Source organism: Panthera leo, chromosome F3 (genome assembly GCF_018350215.1).
Source record: "Panthera leo isolate Ple1 chromosome F3, P.leo_Ple1_pat1.1, whole genome shotgun sequence".
NCBI classification, from domain to species: domain Eukaryota; kingdom Metazoa; phylum Chordata; class Mammalia; order Carnivora; family Felidae; genus Panthera; species Panthera leo.
In genome coordinates this window covers 21,906,388-21,933,228 of record NC_056696.1, presented here as the reverse complement: position 1 = coordinate 21,933,228, position 26,841 = coordinate 21,906,388, and the positions used below count along the sequence as shown (strand labels likewise).

The 26,841-nt window shown below is 37.0% G+C and overlaps 1 protein-coding gene across 3 annotated transcripts in view; it reads left to right on the top strand.

The window, feature by feature from the left end:
- PLA2G4A (phospholipase A2 group IVA) overlaps positions 1 to 26,841 on the top strand; it is a 160,110-nt gene that overhangs the window by 93,976 nt on the left and 39,293 nt on the right. For all 3 annotated transcript variants that reach the window (XM_042926228.1, XM_042926230.1, XM_042926229.1), the window contains 5 exons: positions 9,965 to 10,101; positions 17,550 to 17,772; positions 18,628 to 18,742; positions 25,010 to 25,147; positions 25,236 to 25,328. In XM_042926228.1, the coding sequence (XP_042782162.1) occupies positions 9,965 to 10,101; positions 17,550 to 17,772; positions 18,628 to 18,742; positions 25,010 to 25,147; positions 25,236 to 25,328 (706 nt within the window). The remainder of the gene's footprint in view (positions 1 to 9,964; positions 10,102 to 17,549; positions 17,773 to 18,627; positions 18,743 to 25,009; positions 25,148 to 25,235; positions 25,329 to 26,841) is intronic.

The following is a 26,841-nucleotide window of genomic DNA, read 5'->3' as shown; positions in this document are numbered from 1 at the left end:
TTGAGACAGAGAGAGACAGAGCATGAATGGGGGAGGGTCAGAGAGAGAGGGAGACACAGAATCTGAAACAGGCTCCAGGCTCTGAGCTGTCAGCGCAGAGCCCGACGCGGGGCTCGAACTCATGGACTGCGAGATCGTGACCTGAGCCGAAGTCGGACGCTTAACCGACTGAGCCACCCAGGCGCCCCAAGAGATACTTTCAATTTAAACAAATATCTTTTGATGAAAATCAAAACGGACCTTGAGTAATATATTCTGTGAGTGCTATTCTTACTTAAGTTTGTCCTATAAAGGAAGTGAAAGACTAGAGAAAAGAGTCCATTTGGTGACAGAGAACGAAGCAAAGCAAAGCCGTTTCTGAGGGAGGTAATAGAAGTCAACCTTGAGTAGTCAATAAGAATTTTTATTCCTCGTTTGTGTTGTTTCTGTCATCTAGAACATTCTTCCTCTTGCTCCCTCCCTTCCTGGTGACAACAGCACTTTGTACTCTCAATTCCTATTCCCCTCCCAGAATGCAAGTATCACAGGGAAGACAGTGTGAAAGTCCCAAGGGTAGAGGCCAGAAAGGAGCACTGAGCGGGTGTGAGCTTCCGAGGACGCACAAGGTGGAGTTGGAGTTTTTCTCCTCTGAGGTAGTGGTGGGATGTGAACAGCCAAAGGAATAAGAGACCTGGAAGTTGGTCTAGAAAGTAGATGTCCAAGCGGCCCAGACTGCACTCAGGAGGGTTGTCCACTATGAGGCAGGTGACTCCTGCAGACCACAGAGCTCTCGGGGAGACAGGCTCAGGGGGAGGCACGAAAGAACACATGTGTCAGGAGCAAGGAAGGAGGAGGCCGATGGGGACAGGTGCTGGATTTGCTGCAGGTTTCGGTGATTTGTTTTATAAATCAGGCATTATGTGAGGAAGCTTACTGGGCTTGAAGGGCCAGCGGCCCGATGCAAACAAAATGCTAGTAACAATAATATATTTTAATTTAACGTAAACTCACTTTTTAAATTTTACATGTGAAATTATGGCTGTGCTGGGGAAAAAATGTAAATACGTTGAAACGAGATCATATACACTATTTTTTGTATGTTTCATGAAGCAAACCAAGCCAGTGAGCTCCTTCTCTTTGTGTACAAAGATGTTGCCTAAGTTTCTGACCAGAAATGGACTGGGCAGCACCTTGGGAGGGCTGGTACTGGGCACAGGGTGGTGGGGAGGCAATGCACACTGCAGGGATTACCATTTACACAAGTCCGGGCAGCCATGTCTGCTCCTACCATTGCTAATACTGTGAGGATGCACTGGTTAATCAGACTCGATAATTGTCAACTTTGCTTCTATACTCTAATCCAAATGATAAATAATAATAATGATAATAATAACAACAACAGCAACAACCTAGGATGTACAAACTAGCAGTGTAAAACCTAACAGTTTTAATATGGAGATAATCAGTCTTTAAAAAAATCAATGCTACATTTTCTGTCCTCCTTTACATTTACAGGGTTGGCTCTCTAATTTTCAATAGAGCTTCTCTGGCACCTTTTATAAATTGGACTGGTCAGTTGAAGATCGTAAAACCAGGACCTGGCTACCTCCTGGAATGCATGTTCAAGTGCTTTGACTCTGCTTTGTGGGGCAGAGGGTTTGGAGGTGGTTGGCACTGTGGAAAATTGACTTTCAGTAAAAGTAGAGGAAGAAAGGGTTCTGATTTTATATTCATACCAGATTTCTCTTCAAACTGGCAAGAACATAGAGATAATTGGGGGCAAATTAGAGGGCATAGAAATAAATAATCAGAAATAAATTTCAATAATGTGGAATTTGTGACATTCATTCTTTATTTGCCTGATTTTTTTAAATTTAAATCCAAGTTAGTAACATTTTGTGTAATAATGGTTTCAGGAGTAGAATTCAGTGATTTATCACTTACATATAACACCCAGTGCTCATCCCAGCAAGTGCCCTCCTTAATGACCACCACCCATTCATCGGATCCCCCCCACCCAACACCCTACCAGCAGCCCTCAGTTTGTTCTCTGTATTCAAGAGTCTCTCATGGTTTGCCTCCTTCTGTTTTTAACCTTATTTTTTCATCCCTTCCCCTATGTTTTGTTTCTTAAAGTCCACGTATGAATGAAATCATATGATACTTGTCTTTCTCTGACTTAGCATAATACATTCTAATTCCATCCACATTGTTGCAAATGGCAAGATTTCATTCTTTTTGATCACTGAGCAATATTCCAATATATGTACATATATATATATATATATATATATATACACACACACCACATCTTCTTTATCCATTCATCAGTCAGTGGACATTTGGGCTCTTTCCATAATTTGGCTATTGTTGATAGTGCTGCTATAAACATGGGGGTGCATGTGTCCCTTCAAAACAGCATGTCTGTATCCCTTGGATAAATGCCTAGTAGTGCAATTGCTGGGTCGTAGGGTAGTTCTATTTTTAGTTTTTTGAGGAACCTCCATACTGTTTTCCAGAGTGGCTGCACCAGTTTGCATTCCCACGAGCAGTGCAGAGGTGTTCCCCTTTCTCTGCATCGTCAACATCTGTTGTTTCCTGAGTTGTTAATGTTAGCCATTCCGCCAGGTGTGAGGTGGCATTTCATTGTGGTTTTGATTTGTATTTCCCTGATGATGAATGATATTGAGCATCTTTTCATGTGTCTGTTAGTTATCTGGATGTCTTCTTTTTTTAAATTTTTTTTTTAACGTTTATTTATTTTTGAGAGACAGAGACAGGACATGAGTGGGAAAGGAGCAGAGAGAGAGGGAGACACAGAATCCGAAGCAGGCTCCAGGCTCTGAGCTGTCAGCACAGAACCCAATGCAAGGCTTGAATTCACAAACTGCGAGATCATGACCTGGGCCAAAGTCAATGTTCAACCAACTGAGCCACCCAGGCGCCCCTCTTGTTTTTCTTTAGTGTTTATTTATTTTTGAGAGAGAGAGAGAGAATGAGAGTACGAACAGGGGAGAGACAGAGAGAGAGGGAGACACAGAATCCAAAACAGGCTCTAGGCTCTGAGCTGTCAGCATAGAGCCCAACACAGAGCTTGAACTCAAGGACAGCGAGATTATGACCTGAGCCAAAGTCAGACACTTAACTGAATGAGCCACCAGGCATCAACCCTGCCATCTGGATGTCTTCTTTGGAAAAGTGTCTCTTCATATCTTTTCCCCATTTCTTCACTGGATTATTTGTTTTTTTTGGGTATTGAATTTGTTAAGTTCTTTATAGGTTTTGGATACTAAGCCTTTATCAGATTCATTGCCAATATCTTTTCCCATTCCATCAGTTGCCTTTTAATTTTGTTGATGGTTTCCTTCACTGTGCAGAAGCTTTGTATCTTAATCAGGTCCCAATAGTTCATTTTTGCTTTTGTTTCCCTTTTTATTTGCCTGATTTTGTCAGTGAAAAAAGAAAAAGGGATAATTTGTAAGTGATAATTACTAACAAAAATGAAACCCAGACACATAACAATCTAAATGATTATAACCATCTGTCTTTGATACTACTAGTGAAGAACTGGCATAAGTAATTCTAACACTTCTTAACTTTTTTGATTTGTAGTCCTCTTTCATACTAGTCAATAAAATAATAAGCCATCTTAGAAATTTAAAAATGCATTTAATGAACTGGACTAGGTGTATTAAAAAGTACTATAAGTAAAATATTTTAAGTCTATATTTTACTAAATATAATGAAGTATATTTTTATCTAATATCAGTAGAGTTATGTATTAAAAACACCTTTTTCCCAATAACAAGTGAAAAATGTTTGTTAAATGAATAATTTACCAAGGAAAAAAATTTTCTCTTTGTGTTTTTCATAATTTTTGAGCATTATTTTTAATACTTGATAGTTATGGCACAGAGGTGGTTATATACTTTTACCTCTTTAAAACATGAAATGGGGCTATGATGGTTAAATTCATGTGTCAACTTGGAGGGTGATTTTAGGTGAGATTAACATTCAGATCAGTGAATTTTCAGTACATAAATTGCCATGGGTAATGTGGGGGGAGAGGGGGTGTACAATCATTTGTAGGCCTGAATAGAACAAAAAGATCAGCCTCCCTGAGCAAGAGGGAATTCTCCAACAGACTGCCTTTCTCTTCATCTGCACTCTTGGCTCTCCTGGGTCTCCGCCTGCCAGACTTCAGACTAGAACTGTATTTTTTAAAATTTTTTTAATGTTTATTTTATTTTTGAGAGAGAGACAGAGAGTGAGTCGAGGAGGGGTAGAGAGAGAGAGAGAGAGAGGGAGACACAGAATCTGAAGCATGTTCTGGGCTGTGAGCTGTCAGCACAAAGCCTGACACAGGGCTCGAACCCACAAACTGTGAGATCATGACCTGAGCTGAAGTTGGATGCTTAACCAACTGAGTGACCCAGGCACCCCTAGAACTGTATTATTGACTCCCCTGGTTCTGGAGTCTGCTGGCCCATACTGCAGATTTGGACTTGCCATTCATCCTAATTTCATGAGCCAATTCTATATAACAAATCTCTTTCTAGAGAGGTAGATATATAGATACATCTTGTTGATTCTGTGTCTCTGGAGAACCCTGACTAATAGGGGAGCCAAGGAAGCAAAAAGTCTCTGTATAATTTTCAGACCATAAAAATTTATGAAAATGTAAAAAAAAATCCTTAAGCATTTTAGAGTTTTCTTTTGCAAGGGAGGAAATTAATAATATCCATATGCCCCTGCATTACAATAATTTAATCAAAACCACAGGATATTTGGTAAGTGAAAATTCATTTCCTGTAATCATATGAGAGAAGTATGAGAAATATTCATTGATCTCATTTATGCACAAATTCTGATGCTATAAGGTCTAAATATAACCCCAAAACTTTCAATAACCTTTGTTTTAAATCGTTTAGACTTTGAGCCAGGTCTAACAGCTGCATCTTATAACTCTCCAGCTTTCTTTGAAGCTATTTTGGAATGACCAAGACATTTAAAACATCAAAAGTTAGCCTTCATTTGTTAGGTAAAGTTGTGCTGATATCATCTGAAGTGACACATGAATCTGAAATATAAATTAGCTAAATATCAAATGGTTTTTTTTCAATAAAGATTACCCTGTCTTTCTGAACAGTGAGTAAAAGGAAAGGGAATGAATTATCGTGTCAGTGACACCTTTGTTCACACCATGGTTCTATGACCTAACAGCTGTCTGTATGTGGACAAGGTATTTATGTGCACTGAATTGCTCTTCATCTGAAAAATGGAAATAATGCTGATCTCCTTTAGAGGCCTGGGAAGATTAAATGAAACACATTGAATGAAAGTACCCAAGCTCATACCAGGTACACAGTATTTTCTTGATAAGTTTAATCTCCCGTTTTTGTAGTTAATAAAAATTTATACTTTTATAGGTTGTTTTTAAGTTTATTTTGAGAGAGAGAGAGAGAGAGAGAGAGAGAGAGTATGTGTGAGTGAGGGAGAGGCAGAGAGAGAGGGAGAATGAGAATCCCAAGCAGCCTCTGTGTTGTTGGCATGGAGCCTGATGAGAAAGTCAATCTCACGAACCTTGAAATCATCACCTGACCTGAAATCAAGAGTCAGATGCTTAACCGACTGGGCCATCCAGGCACCCCTATCCTGTGCTTTTATAGTTTTATAATTCATATTCTGTAGTAGTTATAGAATCTAGAGTGTTACTAGTAGCAAGAAGCCTCAAGGTTGTTCATTGTACCCAATATTTCTACATAGAAGTAAACAGAGTTCAAAGAGGATTTTCTTTGCCTCGGGTCACAAAGCTAGTTGTAAGGAAAGCTTTCAGAGACAGTGGAGCATAGTGAATTAAAAGCTTTGGAGTCTGACAGATCCAGCTTTGAATCCACAGGACATTACTTTCTAGCTTTATGATAATGGAAAAATGAACTTCTTTGTGTTTCAATTACTTTATCTTTAAAATGTAGGTGAAAATATATATCTCATAGAGTTATGAAAATTAAATGATAGACATAAAAACAGATTAATTCATATGTAATAAATGAGGATGGTAATTATAATCTTCATAGTCTTTCCATCATGTGATTATTCAATTTTTATGTGCAAACATCTGACATTTTTTTACCTGATAGCAGCTCAGATATCAGACTTAAAAATCTTCTGTGAAAACTCTCTTTAAGAACTTACTATAAAGCAATAATGAAAACAATGGGTTATACAACAACGAATTCCAGAGCAAGTGGCTGTTTCCAGAAAATTCCCAACAATATAAAATAGGCATCCATAAATTATGCTGGGCTACTGGCTTAGGAAGAAGGGCAGCTGGGGATTGGAGAAGGTCTCATGTTCAATTTTCCAACTTTTCTTATTAAATCTGACTCCAAACAACAATACAGGTTGTATGTTCTGTGTTGAACAGTGTACTCCGTTACTAAGGGTTTTCTTTCTCTAAACTATCTGATTTGTATAGGTTTAATGTTATTATTAAAAATAACATGTTTATTTGTTTTTTGAGAGAGAGAGTGACGATCTTGGCCTGATCTTAGGCTCAGTGCTTGGCACATGGCAACAATAAATGTTCACTATTATTACTACATTGCCTATAAACTCAACTCCTCTCTCAAGGCCTAATTCAAATCCCTCCTCCTTCTAACTTCTTAGCTGGCCTGTTTACAACTACACTGTACTGTGCTCCACTCACCCACTTTATAAACCACTTCTGTTTTCTATCTTAGCTTTCCTTCCCCTCCAGATCAGTTTTTAAGAGCTTATGTGTTTTACTTTATTGACAATTTAAACATTTGTGTTTGAGAACATTCTGTGTATCTAAATATACACAGGTTCAAAGCCATTTAAATTGCTCCATTGTGCCGGTGGAATGCGTTTTCATCAGTGAGGTCCCCAAACTGCATCTAATTAGGATGCCTAGGGTCTTCCATGTTGGGACCACTTGGTATTAGACAAAGCCTTGGATGAGGAAATTAGTCCTAGGTGTCGGGCTCTTCACCGTCCTATCTCTGCTAAGACTTCCCTTTCCATATATAAGAGTTTGATAGACTTTTGGTTCTTCTAGTTCTAAAATAATAGTTCCATATATATATATATATATATATATATATATATATATATATCACATTGGTCAATGAATACCCAAGGATCAGAATCCAAGTGATTGGAACACAATGCATCCGTGTTGTGTATTTTGCATTTCTGAGATTGAGTGCAGTATTTCCCCTGCAGCTGGCCCCTTGCCCCGGGGGTTCTTCTCCTGGGCAATGGCCACATCATCTGCTGGGAGCAAAGCTAGAAACCCTAACAGTCTGACCACACTCCTTCCTCTTTTGTGCCTAACATCAGATCAGTCACCAGCTTCTCCTTGTAAATGTACCTTGATTCTGTTTCTCTCCTCACAAGCTTCGCTTTAGGGGGTAGAAGAAAGGAGGAATTGTTTGCCATTTGCACCTCAGAAGAAGAGGATACCATGACTGTTACAGATAAGATGGAACTGCCGAAAATACTTGAGCTCATCTCTGCACATGCGCTCCATGATTTGGACATTGATTTTGCAAATGAGACTTTGTCACATATGTAGAAAGGAAAACCTGATAACAGTAGGAAATTTTTATTTAACTCCAGTCAGAGCATCCCCACACAGTTCAGGTTCTGCTCTGCTACCCATGGGGGCTTGTTTCTTCACTTTGTTTCTTCTAAAGCCTTGAATTGCTCCATGATCTAATATCTTTGCTCCATGAACTACTCAGTCTTCTGTCTCTAACTTCTTCTTTGATAATTGTTATCACTGAGAAACAATGTCAAACAAAAGACACCTCTTCTCCCTGGCAATCTCACAATGCCTCCACATCATCCTCTGTCCGTCCAGTAAATATTTCCCTCCATCCACTCCCTATGCCTTTGTCTGTTCTTCCCACTGTCTTGTCCTCAACAGACTCTGAATTTTACTGGAAGATGTTGGATTGTGCTCACCATGTGCCTGATAGTCTTAAGCAGTTGTTATTAACCATTTTGGTCTCAGAAATCCATTATACTCTTAAAAAATACCATAAACTTCTAAAATATTTTATTTATGTGGGTTATCTCTATGGATATTTACCATATTAAAAACTGAAACTGAGAAAACTTATTAAAATATGTATTTATTTTAAGTATGTTGATGTTGGGGCACCTGGGTGGCTCAGTCAGTTGAGCGTCCGACTTCAGCTCAGGTCATGATCGCACAGCTTGTGAGTTTGAGCCCCGCGTCGGGCTTTGTGCTGACAGCTCAGAGCCTGGAGCCTACTTCAGATTCCGTGTCTCCCTCTCTCTCTGCCCCTAACCCACTCACATTCTGTCTCTGTCTCTCTCAAAAGTAAATAAAAACATTTAAAAATTTTAAATATGTTGATGTCATATTAATATAAATAACATTTTATGAAAATAATCAAATTTTCAAGAACCAAAAAAAAATGAGATCCATTTTTACAATTATCTTTGTTGTTTGACTTAACAGAAAACAGCTGGATTCTCTTATCTGCTTTTGAATCCAATCTGTTGCTATATCACACATCCTGTAATTTCTTGAAAAACTCCATCACACCCTCGTGAAGTAATGAGAACAAAAAAAGGCAAATGACCTCTTACTGCTATCATGAAAATAGTTTTGACCTTGTGGACACCCTGAGAGCTGTGTACACTTTAAGAGCTGTTCCCTAGAGTAGAGAGAGAAACCACCAGCTCTCTTAAGCAATAATGGTTGAGGACCACAAAGAAAATGACAGTCTCTTCCTCTCCAAACAAACACTCGTGTTTTAGTCATGTTGCAGACAGCCTTTGCTTCTCTACTGGAAAGACTCTTGGTTGACTCATGCTGCTTCCGTTTCCAGACCGGCCTCCTTCCCTGCCCTCGTCCCTCCCTATTGAATAACTGTGCATCTTTAAAATTAAGAACCGGTTTCTTTTTTTATTTATGAAGCTCTCTCTACCATTTCAGTTTCTCTGATTGGAATTCACCACACCTTCTGGACCTCACGTACTCCCAACCTGTAGCGCTTTATTTTAGTAAGGCATGTTAGCATGAACCCCAATGTAGGAACCTGGGGTTTGACTCCTGACTGCGATTTATTAGTTGCATGACCCAGAACAAGTTTTCGAGGTCTTGCTTCCAAGTACCTTGGTTGCTCACCTATAAAAGAGCATAAAATCCTATACACCTGTAAAATCTTCATGTGGATTTTGTGGTAATCAAATGAGATAATTTCTATGAAATACTTAGAACAGTTCCTATCAGATAGTAATTGCTCAACAGATATCATCTGTCCCTATTCGTACTATTGTCATAATTATTATTATGTTTCTGCCTCACTTAAATAAACTATATTCCCCGGATCCACCTGTGATGACTGAAAGATAGAGACCGCTCAATGAGATTTATCTAATAAAGAGTAAATAAATTTTTTAGGTCTTGTCACATTCTTTTTTAATTGCTTGAATAATAGCATGTATTTTGAAATGAGTCAGCATAAAGGAGTAGTAAGAATTATGCGCCAAGAGGGCACAGTGCTTACTTAACTAGAAGTCACCAGTTAATAGGCCTTATGCAAGTAATATCACCATTGTAGAACTTCCATCTGCAGAACAAGCAAAGACTTTTTTGTTCACCTTGCAGGATTTTTGAGAGGATAAAAAAAATGCACCCGAAAGCAAGCCAAAAACTGCAAAGGGTCAAGTAAATATAGGGAGTTACGGTTGTTATTTTTAAATAGAGTTAGTTGGTGTTTTAGCAATGTCTGCCTTCTAAGAGACATTAATTCTTGATTGTCTTATATGAAACATTTTCCTTTTTAAAAATTAGTTATTATTAAGGTATGATGGAATTTACAATTCCTGATTACCAAATGTAGAACATATAACATAAAAGTTGAAACAAAACAGAAATGTATTTTATGGCTTCACAAATGATCTCTTTGTTTCATCATCCCAGGTGCCTGTGGTGGCCATACTGGGCTCAGGTGGAGGGTTCCGAGCCATGGTCGGATTCTCCGGTGTGATGAAGGCACTATATGAATCAGGAATTTTGGACTGTGCTACTTACGTTGCTGGCCTTTCTGGCTCCACATGGTTAGTATGCATTTTAAATCTTAGTTATATCATGCTAAATGTTTTGCATTTATCTACCTCAAACCTTAGAAAAGAAAAGAAGATTTAGAAAATTAACCTTAACTTCACGTTACTGAAGTACTGCAGCTTCATTGAATAATTTGCTTCTTAAAAACGTTTTTTACGGCAAATTCATACATAATGATGACTCTTGTCATAAATTTACTCCCTTTAAGCCTGTTTGTAACTTAAAATGCAGTTAAATGTAAAATTTAAAAATAGGTCAATTGAAATTCTATATAAATATCACAGAGGTGGAATAACATACTCCACCCGTAATTAATTTAATCTTCCTATAATTTTCTGATTTGTAATCTTTCAGCAATCATGTCTAAGTCTCCATGATTCACTGGGTATTCATTTTCTTCTCTAGGGCAAATAGAATGAAATGCAAGATACCTTAGTATATAAAAGAAGAAAAACAACTTTTGAGTGCAGAAATGCAATAAGTTTCACTGATTTGCATATAATTGTGAAATTAATCCTTTAAATGTATTTAAGCGCAGCTAAATCTGGATAGAAACATAAAACATCTGCATGTATAATATTTGTGCACTGTAGATTTGACTTTTCACAAACGTGTATAAAACATGTTCAAAGACTCTACTGTGTACTTTTTGGTTTGCCTAACTCATAGAAGCACATTGAAAATCAAATATTAGTTCTTCCCCAGATGTCTCAACTATGAGTGTCACCTTATTACAAAATGTCTGACTTTGATTTACAAGGCTTTTTAATCATGCAGCCATAGTAAAGTTCATCTATTATAATACTATACTAAATATGTCTAGCACTCTAAAATTTCTGTACCTTCTCATCCTGTGAGATGGATCTGAGTTTTTTCATTTTTCAACTAAAGAAAATTTGACTCAGAAGCCAAGTGATTTGAACCAGCATGTAAAGTCAGGCTTTTGATCCTCTGTTCTAGCATTCTTTGAATTAAACCATAACCTTCTATTGGACAGGTATAGATTCTACATAGAGATTCACCTATAAAGAGTCTATAGTTTCTTAAACATTTTGAATCAGATTCTTTAGCTAAGAAACAAAAACTTAGAATTATGGTTGCCACCTTCTTTGTATGTACCCTCAAAATGATTTATCTCTTTTGAAAAAAGGGTGTAGCCCATCATTATTCTTTCCCTTGAAGGAAAGAACAGGCACCTGCCTGTTTAATGAGTAATATGATGGAAAAACTTGGACCCTTAGATTAATTCGCCTACTCAAGCATTTTGTTATTACTCTTTGAATGGCTTTCTTTCTCTGAATTCAATATTTGTTAGATCCCTGTGGTCCGTCCCTGACTGATACATTACAGGAAGCTTACTTTCTTAGACTCAGCTAGTAAAGACAGAGCAGGTATGATTTGGGGTGCTGATTTGAGGGTATAATAATGCATGTTTAGGCTTAATTAGAGCTGCAGTCATTGAGTTGGTTATGGATTTGGGGCAACTTTGGGCAACATCTTATATTCTGTCGGGATTCGAAAAACAAGTCCTGCAAAATGTAATTAAGAGAATTTCAAATGTTACAGGCCAATCATTTAAACATTTACAGGCCATGCGTTTCTATATACAAAAATTTCTATATACAAAAAATTGTCTAAATTCCTCAAGATTAGCCTTCACTAATTTATTCTATTTCCTTAAAGGACACTCACTCCTAAAATCCTTACAATTGATTTTCACCTGAAAGCACCTAATTTTCAAATATAATGGTGTCTTGAAATTCTTTTCCTCCTTGACTTTTTGGGGGAGCCAGGGAGGATGAGGTTGGCAGTTGGGACATTTCACACATTAGCTGTCCCTCTTACAAATCCCTCCTACTATGCCTTTTTGTTTTTATTTCATCCTCTCTTATTGCTCTGCCCTCCATACTGTCTTTACTACTTTCACTGCTTTTCTCCTTAATGTGAGGAGACCTCCTTTTTGTTCTGTTATATCTACACCCCCCCCCTTGGTAATTTCACCAATTTCTACCACTTCAGCTATTACTACCAATAATTTAGTTCATGGGACTCTAGAACACCCCAAAAGCTAATGGACCAAAAAGGGAAGGAAATCCCTAATGGACAATGCAAAGTAGCTGTCAGAGAAGAGCATCACGTAAAAAATGACCCAGAGGTCAAGGGTGGAGAGTACTTCAAGAAGTAGTGGGTCTTTTAATAGAGTGAAACATGTGTGAGAAGCTTAGCTTAGAACTGGGTTTGGAAATCTTTAGTGGTTTTAGCAAAAATCACTAAAGGAAATAAAGAAAACTCTTGATCTTGAAATTGCAAGTAAGAAGTGAATAGAAGATGAAGAAAGGTGGGGAGGTAAACCTTTCAGGTGCTGTATTTCAAGAAGGGGAATATAGGAACTCGGGGAAGGGTTTTGGTTTTGTTTTATTTTCAGAATTTCAGGGACTTGGATATTTTTGTAGAAGTCTGAAGTAAAGGAAATAATGTAAAAGGATAGATGGAAGGTAAAGAAATAGGTGGTTCGTGGATAGAAAAAGATTCAGACAGAGACAGGACGGGACAAGAGAAGAAGCACAAGTGAAAGCTGTTCATTGTGGAGAGAAGAGATACTTCCTGAACAGAAGAAAAGGTGGTCAGGATGATGCATGTTCATTTTCTCTTGAACAGCATAGGCAAGAAGGTAAAAAGTTCAAAGGAAGGAATTCGGAAAGACTTGGATAAACAAATTACACTCTTGTGTTGTGTAAGTTTTTATATTCTGCTGACACATGACCATTACTTGGCACAAATGAGGTAATACGGAAATATTTGGAGAAGCCCTGGACCTCCCAAAAAGGTTTCTGTGATCACAAAAGAGAATTTTATGTAGGACAAAGGCTTCCCTTGTAATGGCTACTACCCTTATGGTAATTATTTCTGAAATTATTTTGGGATGATACTGTGCTATTCATTACATATAAATGTTAGCCAACCAGTTGGCACAACTCTCTTCCCCAGTACAGCTTCATCTGCAGAATCATAAGGGGCTGTGGGCTCTTGACTGCCACGCTTGTATGACCTTGCCATCTAAAGACAAATCAGAGTAGCTCTGCAATGATAGCAGTGGGGCTCAGTCCATTAAAGTGACCCAAACGGAATTCAAGGAGAACTTTCAGTTCAGGAGTCTGAAGACTTCCTGCAGCATTGAACAATGAAACAATTTTAAGAGACGTTGTCAGATAAGAGGTGATAGTCTAAAAGATCAAAGTGTAAGTTAGAGAAAAATATGTTGTTTGGGGTGGTGACTGTGCTTGGCTTGTTCGCTTAATGAATCCCTCCAGTTTATCACACGCTGAATGACTAAATGAAGATTTGCATAAGTAACTGCCTTTTGAGGGGAAAATTAATCTAGAGATTTCTTTAGGGTTTCAGGCTATTTGCTTCACAAATGTCAAGGGTCTTCTCAAGCCATTCTGAATTTTAGTTGCTTTTGAGACTTGCTTTTGACACTTTTTTAAGCATAGAAATTCTATATGTTTACCCCTAAGGATTCTGATTTGGCAAGTCCTTGGAGGCCAGGCACTGATATTTTAAAACATTGGCCAGGCGATCTGGAGGAAGAAACTGCACTGAGAATTCCTTGTGCAGTTTTAACATGATTTAGGTATTAGAATTTCACACTTAGCCTAAAATGCATTCATATGGAGAGAATGATGTGTTCCATCATATAAATATGTTGAAAAATTAGAGGCCGATATCTTCAGATTTATAGAGAAATAAGTTGAGGATCCTTCCATTCATTAATTAACTATTTGTAAAGGCCCTGCTATGTCTAAGTCACTTAGTTTCAGAAATTTGATTGGTATAATTGGGAATCACGTATTAGTAAAGAGATGAAAATTAAGACTTAACTATAGAGTTGCAAATTGGGGTGATGTTTGTGTGCTTTAGATGGTAGCATGTCCACAGAAACTAGTAACAGTGAATCCTGCCTTGGTGCAACCAAGGAAACAAAGACAGCTATTTAAGGAAAACTGGCCATTGCCTACCCCTCCATCTTTAGCATCACCAAAGCTAAAACTCAGGTCTTGCATGTCACCATGATGACATCATGAAAAGTCTGTCCAATTCACACTCATGAATTCTAAAAAATAAATGCTGAACAAGCAGAGAACATTAACCCAGTGCCAAAGGCTGAGGTATCTAGGTCTTTTTGTCTTTGGCTAGGGCTTGTATCCTCAAACCAAGTGCTTCATAGTAGGGAAAGAATCAGAGAGGGAAAGGGGGAGAGAAAAATTCCCTCAAGTGAATGAGTTTACTTCAGCATTTAGAGAAAAGAAATGGACTACAACCTTCCTACATGGAACAGAGAGAATTGGGCTGACATCTGTATACTTTTTGGCCATTTAAAAAAATCTACCTCTGAAACTGTGGCACAAGTCCTAGCTTCTGAGCAATCCTCAAACCCCAGAGGAAGGACTTTCTTGATCTAGAGCCAACGGCTAACATTGAGGGGAAGGGAAGGGAAGGGAAGGGAAGGGAAGGGAAGGGAAGGGAAGGGAAGGGAAGGGAAGGAAAAGGAAGGGAAGGGAAAGGAAGGGAAGGGCCTTCAGATCTTGCTGGGGGCAATTCATGGGGCAAAGGTACTTACTAGAATCATAAGTTGATTCATTTAAAGACCAGCTAAGTAGAGATGGAGAAGGGAAGTCTTAAATAATGTTATTTCAGATTTGAGTAATTACATCTTTCTGCTGAATAGTTGGAAATGACAACTTCCAACAGCAGAATGATCATATTATTTCCTTTTTATCTGTCTTTTGAAAAGATTATTCTGAGGCTAAATTGTTCTCTACTGACATTAAGTGTTTGGTCCTTTTCTTTATTTTTACCCTGCTTCATTAAGGAAAGGATTTAATGTATCTTATAAAGTAAAACTGGGTTGCATACAATAAGGATAGAAGTGAAAAAAGGTAAGTAAATATATAACTAGAAATTCAATTAAAAATTCATTCTATAACCTATAGCTCTGAAAAGCATGAAACACAGGCTTGAGTTTAAGCCTTCTAAAGTCCAAGGCAAAATCGAACTATGTAAAATCCAATTACATAATATAATTTTTAAAAAGCTAAGGGCAAACCAATTGTCCATGGAGGTAGAAATTATTCTTGTTAATAAAACCAGTAAAGAAGTTCTTAGTGTTCCCATAAAGAATGAAGCATATCCTGGATAGTTCCAGAGTCAACCAGTCAGAGGCACCAAAAGATGTTTTATTTTCCTATTTTTATTATGTTCTTAAATACAAACCAATGCATTCCATCAATGCACGCAATTATTGAAAAGTAGGATGAGGTCCAGAAAACCAGACGTTTATTGATTTTTATGAGTCATGTGATAGACCTTAGAATAACTACAGGAGTAGACAGACCCTGGTATCTCTCAAGTACTCTAAGCTGTATTTTTATAGATATTTGGTAATTATCCCAGGCTTGAGTCTGGAGTAAGTCTTTTTTATTTATCTTTATCACATGTTTTGGGGGAATTTTAGGAATCCAATTTATGTAATAAAGATCTTTTAAGAATTCTTATTTGTTTTTATTTATTTATTATTAAGTTTATGTTATTTTGAGAGAGAGAGAAAGTACACATGTGCACACAGGAGGGGCAGAGGGAGAGAGAGAATCCCAAGTAGGCTCTGTCCTGTCAGCGCAGAGCCTGACACGGGGCTTGATCCCACAAACTGTGAGATCATGACCTGAGCTGAAGTTAAGAGTTGGACACTTAACCAACTGAGCCACCCAGGCGCCCCAAGGATTTTTATTTAAAAAAATTTTTTTGTGGGAGGAGCGCCTGGGTGGCTCAGTTGGTTAAACGTCTGACTTCGGCTCAGGTCATGATCTCCCAGTCTGTGAGTTTGAGCCCCGCATGGGGCTCTGTGCTGTCGGTTCAGAGCCTGGAGCCTGCTTCGGATTCTGTGTCTCCCTCTCTCTCCGCCCCTCCCCAACTCACGCTGTGTCTCTGTCTCTCAAAAAATGAATAAACGTTAAAAGGTCTCTCATCACTCTCCATTTGTTAACTTATAATTATTCTCAACTTGTCTCCAAAGAACTCTGAATCCAATAAGAAATTCTAATTTCATGTGAAATGGAAGTAGTTTGGTCTCTAAGAACTGAAATCTTGTTTAAGAGATTTAATAAGCCTATCAGGGGAGAAGACACATTTTAAATTCTCATTCTGTTATTAATTGGGGAACTGTGAACATTTATTTAAATTCATCAATCCTCTCTTTCCTCATCTTTAAAATAGAAGAATTGAAAGCATTTCAGGTCTTCAAGGCAATAGCTTATGTACAGTTAACCAGCTCAGGCTTCAGGAAGGGCAGGGACCCAGTAAGGGTCAGGTTTCTCCCCTCCCTGAAGGAAAGATAAACCATTATAGTAGGCATTTCTATTTGAATGTCAAGGAAACAGGAGATTAAACTATGCCCTGTTTTCTCTTTGGTTGGATGAAGGGGTGGAGTATATATTTCTTTCATTATTTTGTTTTCTCAGTTCAGTAGTTCAAAAACTGTGCTTTCCATGTGCTGGGCATTTGCTAGTCATTGAGGCTAGAGAAGATGAATAAACAAAGTTTTCCCAGCAGGAGATCACAAGACTAAGGGAGACAGATAAGTAAAGTCGTACTTAATATTCAGTACGGAGAGCTACAATACTAGAGATATTGGTGCACAGGAAGGAGGGTGGTAACTGAATGTTTATTGTCTAAATATCAAATACCAAGGTAGTATCTACTGATTTCCAGTATTACTAGAAGTGGCCAAATGGCTGGTGGCCAAGAATGTCCATAAGAAAGCATTTACCTTGAAGACTTCTTTCTCTCTAGGATTTCACAATCAGATTTGGATGCCCAGAAATTCTGAGACCTACAATTGGCAAGACTCGGGATTCTACCCAGCTGGCAATGGGCAAAATAAAAACAAAAATACATTTGTTAGGAGAACTAGGCATTCACAATAGTTTAGACAGCACATTTCCTACCTATAGTTAATCATTATGGAAAGTCAAATTACCAGATTACTTGACTGGTATTATATCCAGACAAATAAGTTTATTTACATGACTTAAATGTGTTGTGTTCATCAGTCTCTGATACTCTAATAGGAATTACCCATTCCCAGAGGCTAGACGGTGGACAGCCAGTAAGCCCACTAGGGCATCCTCTCCTCTGGACTGGGCTTGGGAAGTCCACTATTTCCTTTGAGACCTCTCTTTTACTTTGCCTTTGTTGTGGACCAGCTCCTTTCTGATTGATACATTCTTTCCTTAAATGGATTAATATCTTTAATCAGATAATTAAGTTAACCAACCATTTCTAACATTCTTTATTTTTCTTATGACAGAGAGCACCTGCCTTCTTTGGAGACTACTATGTGACGTCCTTTCTCTTTACTAATCATCTTTTGTCTTCTTTACAGGTACATGTCAACCTTATATTCTCACCCTGATTTTCCAGAGAAAGGGCCAGAGGAGATTAATGAAGAGCTAATGAAAAATGTTAGCCACAACCCCCTTTTACTTCTCACACCACAGAAAGTTAAGAGATACATTGAGTCTCTATGGAAGAAGAAAAGCTCTGGGCAACCTGTCACCTTTACTGACATCTTTGGGATGTTAATTGGAGAAACACTAATTCACAATGTAAGCTATGGCTCAAACTGCAATCCTTTTAATACAAATCGGCCATGTGTATCATAATGTTTTAATAAAACAAAATGATACATTTGGTTTTTCTTTTAATTTATTTAAATTCAAGTTAGTTAACATACAGTGTAGTACTGGTTTCAGGAGTAGAACGCAGTGATTCATCATTTCCATATAACATTTTATAAAAGTCACTTGACTCAACTGATTCTATCAACAATGTGTCCTGAGTACACATTGTCCTGCCAGACATAACACTTCTACATTTCCAACTAGTGCTTACTAATTCTTTCTGTGTATCAGTTTTGATGTATAGAGAAGTACTTTTGTATTCTTCAATACACATTTTGACCTCTTACTGTCCACTCCTCCACACCCCAATGGCAGTCTTTTTAAATAAAGGGATGAATACAAGTAGTATTTTAGTGGTAGAGGAAAAATGGAGTTTCCCTAAAGAAAGCCAGAAAAGGGAATAAGTCACAGGGAGCAAGACTATTTGACACATGACTACAGTGTGACATTTCATCTGAAGATAAAGTGTGGGAGACAGAGTCTGTGCCAGGGAATCTGGGGTCCAACTGCTTTCTGGGCTTCGTAGCTGCCAAGTTCTTCTTCAGTTCAAATGTAGCCATAATCTTTAAAAGAGTTACGGTTGTTCTTAGAATGAAGATAATAATTACCTCCATAGAGCTTACTTGTCATTTATTAGGACCCAGAGATTTCTAGAAGAAGGAAGACTGATTTTTATTAGAAAAGTTTCAAGTGTCTTGATTGGAAGTACTATTTTAAATAGTTTTCTCTCTGTATATGTTTCTATATTGAAAACCATTTCTTTATTTCTTCTGTGGACAGAGAATGAACACTACCTTGAGTAGTTTGAAGGAAAAAGTCAATTCTGCACAATGCCCTTTACCCCTTTTCACCTGTCTCCATGTCAAACCTGATGTTTCGGAGCTAATGTTTGCAGGTATGTGATTTCCTCTTTCGAAGCATTTCCAGGAACCTTTGAACTGCGGTTTCTAATGATTTTCATTAGAGGAAGATCCTAAGCAATTTTAGTTGTCTATTTTAATGTATTTTCGGTAACATAAAAACATTGGAAGATACAAGACAATGTTAAGCTAGATGATTTTCTGGTTGGACAGACTATTCCATGAAACTAATATACATTCCAGTTACTAATATACCTTCATTTAAATTAGTAAAATAAAAAAGGAATTATTAAAAAGTCATGAATATAATCACCTCAATTTTAGTTACTCATTCCTCAAGGACTTTTAACAAAATAGCATGCTTTTAGGCAATGCATATGCTTTTGCTTACTGCTTATATTTTCATTAAATTGGGTAACATGATATATGTTTATCATTCAAAGCACCATTTTCGTCTTTATAATTCAGCATTCAAAAAGTACTAGTCTATGCTTCTGGCAGCTGGCGAACAAAATACCTCATATTGTTAAATCTCACATGTAAATATTTGTTTTCTCTGTGGCTTTGCTTCTTGTTGGGTGCTCTAAAAGTATGTGACATCATACTTGTGGGGGCCTTTGCTGGTCCTAATCTGCAATGTGGTAGCATTTCTGACTGTAGATGGTAGGGTTCATTGTAATTTTAGGAAAAGTACCTCAGTGAAATCAGTCACTCCATGAGCTTAAAAAAGTCATTGTGAATGGAAGGTAATTAACAGATTTGTAGCCAGAATCCTTTTGCAAATTTTACAAGGTCTCACTCTTTTCGACTGACTATTCCCAGGCAAGAATTTTGAATTGTTTATAGAAAGCAGTGCACCTGGAATTCACTCATTCTAATCTTTATCAGTTAATTGACTAAAACATTCGTCATGCTTATGATTCAGAAATCACTTACTATATTTATTATCTTATTCAATTTTTACTATAACTCGGGAAGTGAGGTATTTTTAGCTCTGCTTCTTAGAAGCAAAAACAAAACCTCAGAAAAATTAAATGATTTGCACATTGCCGCGTAGAAAGTAAGCAGCAGAGCTGAGGTTTGTTCGCAAAAAGCCCTTGTTCTTTTTATTAAAATAATGGCTTCTCTGGTTACTGACTGTGTAGACGTAGTATGACAGGTGCTAAGCATGAACTCCCCTCCCCCGCCCCCACAGTATATTGCCCCTGTTCTATAAGACCTTATAATCTGTTTGGGAAATCTGCGATAATTGTTAAACAAGTTAAGATACAAGAAAGAAGTTACTGTGCATTGTTCCCTTGACCAAGTTACATGCCTTTTTTAGTCTCAGTTTCCACATCTGTTAAATGAGGATGAGACTCTCATAGTGTTTTCACTAAATAAATGATATAAAGTATGCAAAGTACATAAAAGCAGTGGCAGGCCCAAATTAAGTTTAAGTAAGTCTTAAAAATGTAGTGCTCTGTGAAAGCTGTATGAGAAATCAGAGATCTTGGATCTTAATGATAAATAGGATTTGTATATGAGAGGCAAATTTAATTTTCGAATGGGAGGTAAGGCACGCGGTAGGAGTCTGGGATAACCATGGCTTGTCAGCAGCAATTGGGAGCAAGATCTTGAATATAATGTAGTTCAGAGGGAGAGGTGAAATTTATTCACGTAAGAAAAGTAAGTGCCATGATGAAATTGCTTTTGTTTTGTTTTTGCTTTCCTACAGCTGTTGTTTTTTGAGGTCCTGGAATAATTGGAGATAGGTTGATAAATCCTCCTAGTAAGCTAGTCAAATCTGTGCATAGCCAAATAAGCCATTTTACCCCACAGCATTATGCTATGGTCAAATAAGCACTAGACCAATTTGGAAGCCTTGTCTTATTTCTGAGCTGAAATACATTAGGTGGGTCATTTAATCTGATTCTTATTTTCCTCATTATTAAAAAAATGATATTAATAAATATCAGGTTTATATTACACAGCTGTTAAGACAATCACATGAGACAGGCAGAAGACAGAATATCGTAAAAGAGACCTAAAATATAATAGTGCTATTACTATTGTTAAAATTGTGATGACATTTTGACAGTTACCTTTTTTCATTCTTAACTTTGAAGCAGTAGCAATTCTCAATAGAAAATCTCATCGAGATAATTAAAGAACAAGTAATATTTCAGCAAGTGAATATTTTGGATTCATTTAGAATTGGGAAAGGCCGTTTTATGTTCAGTTGGTCATCTTTTGACCTGGATGTGTCTTATTTGGGCCATCTGCCTAACTGTGATACTGGTACCAGGATGAGAGATACACCATTAACCTTCATTGTTAAGCTTCTATGATAAGGAGATTCAAAGCTGTTTCTTCTAACAGAGTTGGACAAAGCCATCAAGCATTAGTTATGTGGATCTTATACCCGATAAGACACTCAAAAGTGTATGTTATGAAGGTTCAAGTAGCTTGGGTTATTGAAGGAAAAAAAGGAGACATGTCTCTACTTTATTCTTTTAAAGTTTGCTTAGATTAAAAGTGAATATTCAAGGGAAAAAGTTGAAATATTATCTGAATAATATTTTTAAAAGCCAAGGAGCCAAATTATCTTAGCTTACAGAAGTTTGATCACCTTTATTTCAACAATATTAGAGAATGTTTTTCTTCCCTTTAGAATAGTTTTAAACATTTTCCTCTTTTGAAGATTTTAAACAAACAAACATTCATTGTTTAAACTGTTAAATATTTTTGACTCCTTCACTTAACTACACTGCTTTTGTTTTCATTTCCATTGATCAGTAAATTGCATTTATTGAGTACAACTTACCAACATCATGTTAAATTCTTTGAGATACCGTCAGAGTAAAAATATGGCATTTTTCCTCCAGAAAGTTACAATCCCATTAGCAAGAAAAAAACAAAACATGAAAAATGAAAGAGCCGTACACATAGAATATTATGATCTGTGTTTTTAGTATATGTGCTGCTGAAGTGAGCACGAATATTATGGTCTATCAAAGTGTGTAGAACTGATCTAAGTGTAAGATATCGTACAGATTTATTACAGTCATACGGACAGCTTTCTGAGGTGATGGAGCTCCGATTCCATTTGAACATGGAAAGATCTATCAAGTGGAGGTGAATAGTCCTCTTTGTGTGAAACAGGATGAGAAAATGCTCGGAAAGAGGGTCAAAAATATGTTTTCAAGAGCAGTAAAAAGAAACCAGACTTAGTATGAGCCGGTGAAGGGTGATATATTTGGGAAAATTATTAGTGCCAAGTTACAGAAAGATTTGAATTCCAGACAGAAATATTTTTCTTCAGTTATGAAGATAGTGGGAAACATTTAGTGTTTAGGGGTAGGACAATGAAATTATTTAGTGTTTTTGAAAAAAGTATTTTGTTGATTCATATGGGTAGATTAACAAGGAAAGAAACCGGAAGCAGTGCTATCACTGTGCGTTTGTAATAAAGTCCTGGAACTAGGGAGATACTGATAAGAAGAGCAGAAGACGGAGGTGAAAAGCCCAAAGGTTATCAGTGAAAGGTGGTCATGGATTGGTTTGATGTGAGTGAGTAAAAGAGTGGTTTCAATTTTTGAAAAATTTCTTTTTGAGGGCTGTAATAGTGTTGTTTACCAAAAGAGGTAGGCTAGACTGGGAGGAAAGGTGATGAATTCCTTTCCAGGCAAGCATAGTGGGATGCGACGACAGTGTATGTAAGTGTAAATCCACAACAGGAAGTTGGAAAGGAGTAGATGGAGGTGTGGGAGAGAAGTTCAAGTTTGAAACATACGAGTTAACAGCAAAAGAATAATAGTCACGCACTACCATGGTGAGTTCTTGACTAAGGAATAAAGAGCAATCTTACCTTGAGAATGCTTTAATTACGTGTACACAAACCACAGCATTAATAAAGATGAGATTACTCGAGAAGTTATTGTGTTTCAGTACCCAAGATAAGGGGATGAGATTCAGAGATAGGTAATTACTTTTAGTGATACAGAAATTTTCCTAGCAGCCTCTGATTCATTGCTAGTCATATCTCACTAACTCCATGTAAATCATTATAAAGCACATCACTTTATGAAGAAAGGTATATGTGCCACTTGGCTTTGATTTGAAATGAATTATGTGTTCTCATCACAACTGTGATTTCATAACTTACTTCACAGAAGTAGAATGTTATGATCTACCACTGAGTAAGCAATAAATATACACCCGCAATCCCTTTTCTAAAACTAGAGATAGATGTTTTGGAATTCAGAACATTTTAGATTTTAAAGTTTAAAAAAAAAAAAAAAAAAACTTGCCGTGTATGGTACATAATAACCGCTGGGGATCTTATAATCAAATAGAGTGATTTCTGTAATAGAATGTGTCAATATGCATATTTAGTGAGTTAAAAAAAAAATAAGCCATACATCATTCAGGACTGTTTTTTTCTGCTGAATGAATTCAGGTCAGATTTTACCACCAAATGAATAGCAAAAAACTTTGTGGAGTTTTAAGTTATCTGGATTTTGGTTTGTTTGAATAGATTTTTAATAGTTTCAGAAAGGGGAGTGGATAAAGGAGGGCAGAGGGTTATGGGTTAGGCAAGGGTAGATAATGGTGGAACTTCATAGAGGATGGCCAATGAAAATTGACCTTGAACTAAGGGATAAGAAGGAGCAAGCCTTGTAATTGCATAAGGTAATAGCAAGCATTAAGGCACTGCAGTGTCAGTGAGCTTTCTCCTGAGGAACATTAAGAAGATTTGTGTGGCTCAAGTGGAAAGAGTAAGACCAACATAATGGGAGATTGGTTAGGACATGAGGTCAAGAGGCACTAGCCAGACCATTAAGAAGCCTTGTTGACCGCATTTTTGTGTTCAGTGTAATGGAAAGCCATTGGGAAGCTTTCAGCTGGCATTAGTGTGCTGTGATTTCTATTTTTAAATTTTTGTTCTGGCAACAGATATCAAAAAGATAGCAGGGGAACAGAGAAGGGATGTTTTAGAAGACTACTGGGGAGATCCAGGGAGGAGGGTATGATAGCTTGTACCAGTAGGGTACAAATGGATGGTGATCCATGATGGACAAATGGATAAGCAGCCAGTTTCTAACCTTATCTGATAAGAGAGTCTACAGAACTTGAGTTTTTGTATGTAAGATATAAAGGGGAAAGAATTGTCAAGGATAAAGTATATATAGTGGTATGAATATATGAAAAGTAGTGCCATTTACCAAGAAAAGGAAGACTGAGAGAGAAGCAAGTGTAGGAAATGGGTGTCAGAAATGGGAATTCTTTTTGGATGCATAATTAAACATAGTGATAGCCATGGAAATACATGAAATATAGTAGTGGCTACCATTTATGGAGTGATTAAGATGTGCTATTCCTTCTTCTGAGTTCTCTACATTTTTAAAACATTTTTTAATGTTTATTTATTTTTGAGAGAGAGACAGAGTGTGAGCAGGGGAGGACAGAGAGAGAGGGAGACACAGAATCCGAAGCAGGCTCCAGGCTCTGAGCTGTCTGCACTAAGCTTGATGTGGGGCTCGAACTCACGAACCATGAGATCATGACCAGAGCCGAAGTCGGATGCTTAACAGACTGAGCCACCCAGGCGCCCCTACATTTCTTAACTCATTAGATTTTCACAATTCTACAGTCTCCTGATTTTATTCACATCCTATAGATTAGGGAAGTAAGGCACCAAGAACACAAGTAATCTACCCAAGGTTGCACAGTTAGTAAGAAGAAAAATGGGATTCGAACCTGGGACTCTGGCTCCATAGCCTCTACTCCTAGAAATTAAACTTTATTGACCCTATTACCATGTATTTCTTAAGACACTCAGCATAAAAACTTTGTGTTATAATCTTGTGAGTTAGAACAATGGTTAATAGGCAAAATTAAGGAAAGATAAAGAAAAGGAAAATATTAGAAAACAATTTCTTCCACTTTCATAATCTACTTGCATTATCAGAGTTTAATTTCTTCTATCAGCTTCATGGATTTTACATCTGAGTTAGCAGTTTTCTGTTTTCCATTCTTTAGAATTAAGATGGATTTTATTAAAGATGTCTGAGCTTTTAATGCAAAAGATATTCAGCTTGTACAAATTTGAAGGCATTTTTTTTTTTGTTCTCATTTCAGTAAGTTTTTTCCACTGACTTCTCTACAATGGCATATACATAATAGGCATTTGGTTAAGTTTTAAAAAATATTTTAAATAAATGAAAATAATCAAGGCATTGTTGGAAGTGATCTTTAACGGTGTGCATTTCTGTAGTATTTTCCTACTAATGGACTGTGCCTTTTAAAAATGCTTTCAGATTGGGTTGAATTTAGTCCATATGAGATTGGCATGGCTAAATATGGTACTTTTATGGCTCCTGACTTATTTGGAAGCAAATTTTTTATGGGAACAGTTGTGAAGAAATATGAAGAAAACCCCTTGCATTTCTTAATGGGTAAGTGATCAAAATCTACTCTTTGTCTGCCTGACTGTTTTAAATCTTGGTGAATTCTAAGTTATTCTTCATTTTTGCTTTATTTTAGGTGTCTGGGGCAGTGCGTTTTCTATATTGTTCAACAGAGTCTTGGGAGTTTCTGGCTCACAAAATAAAGGTTCCACAATGGAGGAAGAACTAGGTATTGTAAAAACATGTTTCTGTTGACCATATTATGCTAAACTGGCAAATTTTAACATGCATGTATAGACAATTAAATCATCATAAAGACTGTAGTTATTCTGAAGTTACCAATAGCTTGGTTAAATCAACCTAAATATTTCCTGGAAATCATATGTATATTACTTCCTAAATATTATCCTGACACTGAGGTTGTGAATTTCATAAAAACTATCAATTCCTAAGAATAATTTTCAACTAGGCATCTCTATTCCTCTTAGTCATTAAATATCTAAACATACTATTTGTTTCCTTTTATCAAATACAGTTAGTTTTTACAACATTAGACTCATCAGCAGTTAAACACAATATGACACCTAAATTCACACTTGCGGGTTTACTTACCTCTAAAATACTAACCCACTAGAATTCTGTTAGCTTCCTATAGCTAAGTCACATCAAGAAGGAAGAAAAAATTATTTCAAATCACATCTAGTAAATGAACACTAATGGTTTTCTTTAAATCTAACTTCCTGTCCCATAATAAGTTAAAATATAATATTTACAAAACTTGAAAAAGTAGACCAACTCATTTGAGGACCAGTGGTTTTCATTCGTTATAAGATTAACGACAGGAACTTTTATGTTTTGTTTGATGAGTAAATTTGACTCAAAGCAAACAAAATGAAACATACCTTCAGTGTCTCCCAAGTGCCGACCCTGTTTCCTTATGGCTACTTTGATTGGCTGTGGGAAGGAACAGTGAATGCTAAATCTGAATTGGGAGTCAGCCCAGCACGGACTGGGGAAGAGGGTCCTGTAGATTATCCGCACACTAACTACCTACTGTCTCTTCTCTGCCCATGAAATATCACAATCTATGTAAGGATAGAGTTAACAGAATAGCATAAATGGCTTTTTCAACAATCAATTCATTTGAAGAATACTTGGACGTAAAAAGCTTAATGTAGGATTTTTTTTGACAAGCTGCCCTTAGCTTTTCCAGGCAGTGACAGTTGATTCAATTAAGTTTTATATGCAAAAAAGAAAAAAGAACACAATTGTAACATTAATTAATGCGCTACAAATTGGCTTATAAGTAGTGTTATTCATCCTGCAAAATTGAGTTTAGCTATTTGATATGTGTATTATGTTCACAGCAGTTCTCCATGGTCCTTAATTTTTTTATTAAATAGTATCATTTGTATTTTTGAGTAGCTCTTGATAAGTAATAGAGAAGTGATCTTAATGATTGCACTAGAATGAAAGATTTTAAAATAAAAATAAAAACAATAAAGAAAGCACTTTGCCTTCTGTCCTCTGGGCAGCACTCACTTAACAAGCAGTCAGGGTTGGTGGAAGTTTTGAGCCTGCTCCGACCTTAACTTACAGAGCCACGTTCTCTTAAGAGTAACTATAAAGCCGAGTGTATCATGCTGAAATGTTCTGACTTGACTTTTTAAAATGAACATCACAGCGCAGATGGATAAATAGCCACCTAATTTTGCAGAAATCACTAACTCTTCTCAAAATTC